General features: G+C 36.9%; 2 protein-coding genes across 17 annotated transcripts in view; one reads left to right on the top strand and one right to left on the bottom strand.

Moving 5' to 3' along the window:
* Positions 1–1,919, bottom strand: part of dock7 (dedicator of cytokinesis 7) — a 428,740-nt gene that overhangs the window by 249,829 nt on the left and 176,992 nt on the right. The window lies entirely within an intron of this gene.
* The window catches only part of LOC103395843 (FYN-binding protein 1), a 7,847-nt gene continuing 6,174 nt past the window's right edge, over positions 247–1,919 (top strand). For 3 of the 4 annotated variants that reach the window (XM_025054123.1, XM_025054124.1, XM_017041480.2), the window contains exons 1-3: positions 258–369; positions 675–713; positions 785–1,707. In XM_025054123.1, coding sequence (XP_024909891.1) covers positions 1,705–1,707 — 3 coding nt within the window. In that variant the 5' untranslated portion in view covers positions 258–369; positions 675–713; positions 785–1,704. Of the gene's footprint in view, positions 370–674; positions 714–784; positions 1,708–1,919 lie in introns of all 4 variants that reach the window. The other variant, XM_008333646.3, reaches the window with a different exon arrangement.

Raw genomic sequence — 1,919 nt, 5'->3', positions numbered from 1 at the left:
AAAAAAACACTGCACCATATATTTGTTCCCAAAAATGATCCATTATCATCCAAATCCATCACCTCCCGTCTCCTCCATTTTATCTGGATCTGTCAGAGATTAATTCCTGTTCAAGGGAGTTTGTTTCTCTCCACTTTATCAGAGAGATTTCACAAATTAATGTGTTTAACCACTTTTTAGTTGAATTTTCTTTTACAAATATTTTATTGATTTTTTATGTAAGTGCAAATATTAAAATAACAACAACAAAAACCTAATGGGGTGTTTCCTATCTGTAGGTGTCCTCTAGTGATGAACTGATGCAAGTTTTTTCCGTCCAGATGAGGGCGCCACTGTCACCCACTCAAGACTCTTGCAGCAGTCAGCCAGGTTAGTGAAAAACGGAAAGAGTCCAGGCTTGGGAAATTACCTTTGGTTCTAAGTATTATAATGAGATTATTTAATGTTTACTCTGCATAATAATGATAAGAATAATAACAATTATAATAATGATAAGAATAAGAATACCGTAACCATAATCATAATAATCATAAATATAATTATTATTACTATTATTATTATTATTCTATCTAAGAGCATTTTTGGTTTATCATACACAATGTCACATTATTCCCAGAAAACTATTATTTACTCACCATTTTGACCAGTGCTGGGTTTTTTGTTTTTCTTCCTAGAAAATGGGCCAGAATCTGATTTATTACCAGACCACTCATGTAAGTGGCCATAAATTATCTGACTAAACGACTGAGTTCCACTTTATCATATTATTATTTGTTTCTTTAAGATATGCCTCAGCCAAAGCTCTCCAGCGCTCAGATCATCTCCATGTTCGCCACACAACCAGTAGGGGGCTCTCCATATACCACTCCACCATATCCTCCTACTGCCATGCCGACTTTCCAGAGGCCCCCAGTGGCAAGCCATGGGATGGCGCCCTGGCCCACCACGTCTAACAGCATGGCAGTTTGGCCACCAGGAGGTTTTATAGCGCCGCCTATAGCGAATGGAATGATAAACATTCAACCAGGTGTCCTGTGGGGAGGAGTTTCACCCACTGATGTCAATGGGCTCTCCAACTCTGTAAACACTGTTAATACCTCAACTGCACCACCAGGGGGCTTCGTATCAGAGTCTCCAAGTTTAAACGCAAATCTTCTCCTGTGATAAAAACCGCGATGTTTAGATCGACCAGCGTCCTTAAACTTCATCCAACATCGAACCAATGATTTTTATCGTGCAGCAGATTGAAAGAACAAAACTTTCAAATTTTACGTATAGAGATTTAATCAAATTATGCCACTTCTTAAAATCTGTTTTTCGTGTTTCTTTGCATGAACACATTTTTCTCAATAAAACACAACTATCTTGGAATAAAAAAAACATTTAAGTAATAATAATAAAAACAGAAACAGTTCTATAAATTTTACAATCATTCTTTTATTTACATTAACAGAAAAAGTTGTTTTCTATGACAGCTAAAAATTGGTTTTAGTGACAACACCAGGTGAACGATGATGCTAACTTCAGACAAAATAAGACAGGAAGTGGGTTTTTTTTATCCTACCAAAACCAACGCGTTCCAACAATGGCAGCGCTGTAGCTTAGACAGCAGTTTCCTGTCTCAGTGTGTGACATGTTGTGAAGCCGTCTCCTGACCAGATTGTTGAACTTGGAAGACGTCAGACTGGTGTAAACACCACCAACATGGTAAGAACATCAGATTCGCCACATTTTTCCCTTGATCTTTAAAAAAAGCTCCCCTCTGTTTTCTGTACGAGCTTTTCTGGCTTTTTCTACCATGATACACTTTGACCCTATATTTAAAAATGTATCGTGAGATCTTAAACACCAAACTCAAGTGTAGAGTAAACGATTATTATCATTTTAAACAATGGTACATTCCAAAGAATTAGAACAAA

The sequence above is a fragment of the Cynoglossus semilaevis genome, chromosome 2, assembly GCF_000523025.1.
Source record: "Cynoglossus semilaevis isolate Cse_v1.0 chromosome 2, Cse_v1.0, whole genome shotgun sequence".
In the NCBI taxonomy this organism is placed as follows: domain Eukaryota; kingdom Metazoa; phylum Chordata; class Actinopteri; order Pleuronectiformes; family Cynoglossidae; genus Cynoglossus; species Cynoglossus semilaevis.
This window is presented reverse-complemented; position numbering and strand designations above follow the sequence as displayed.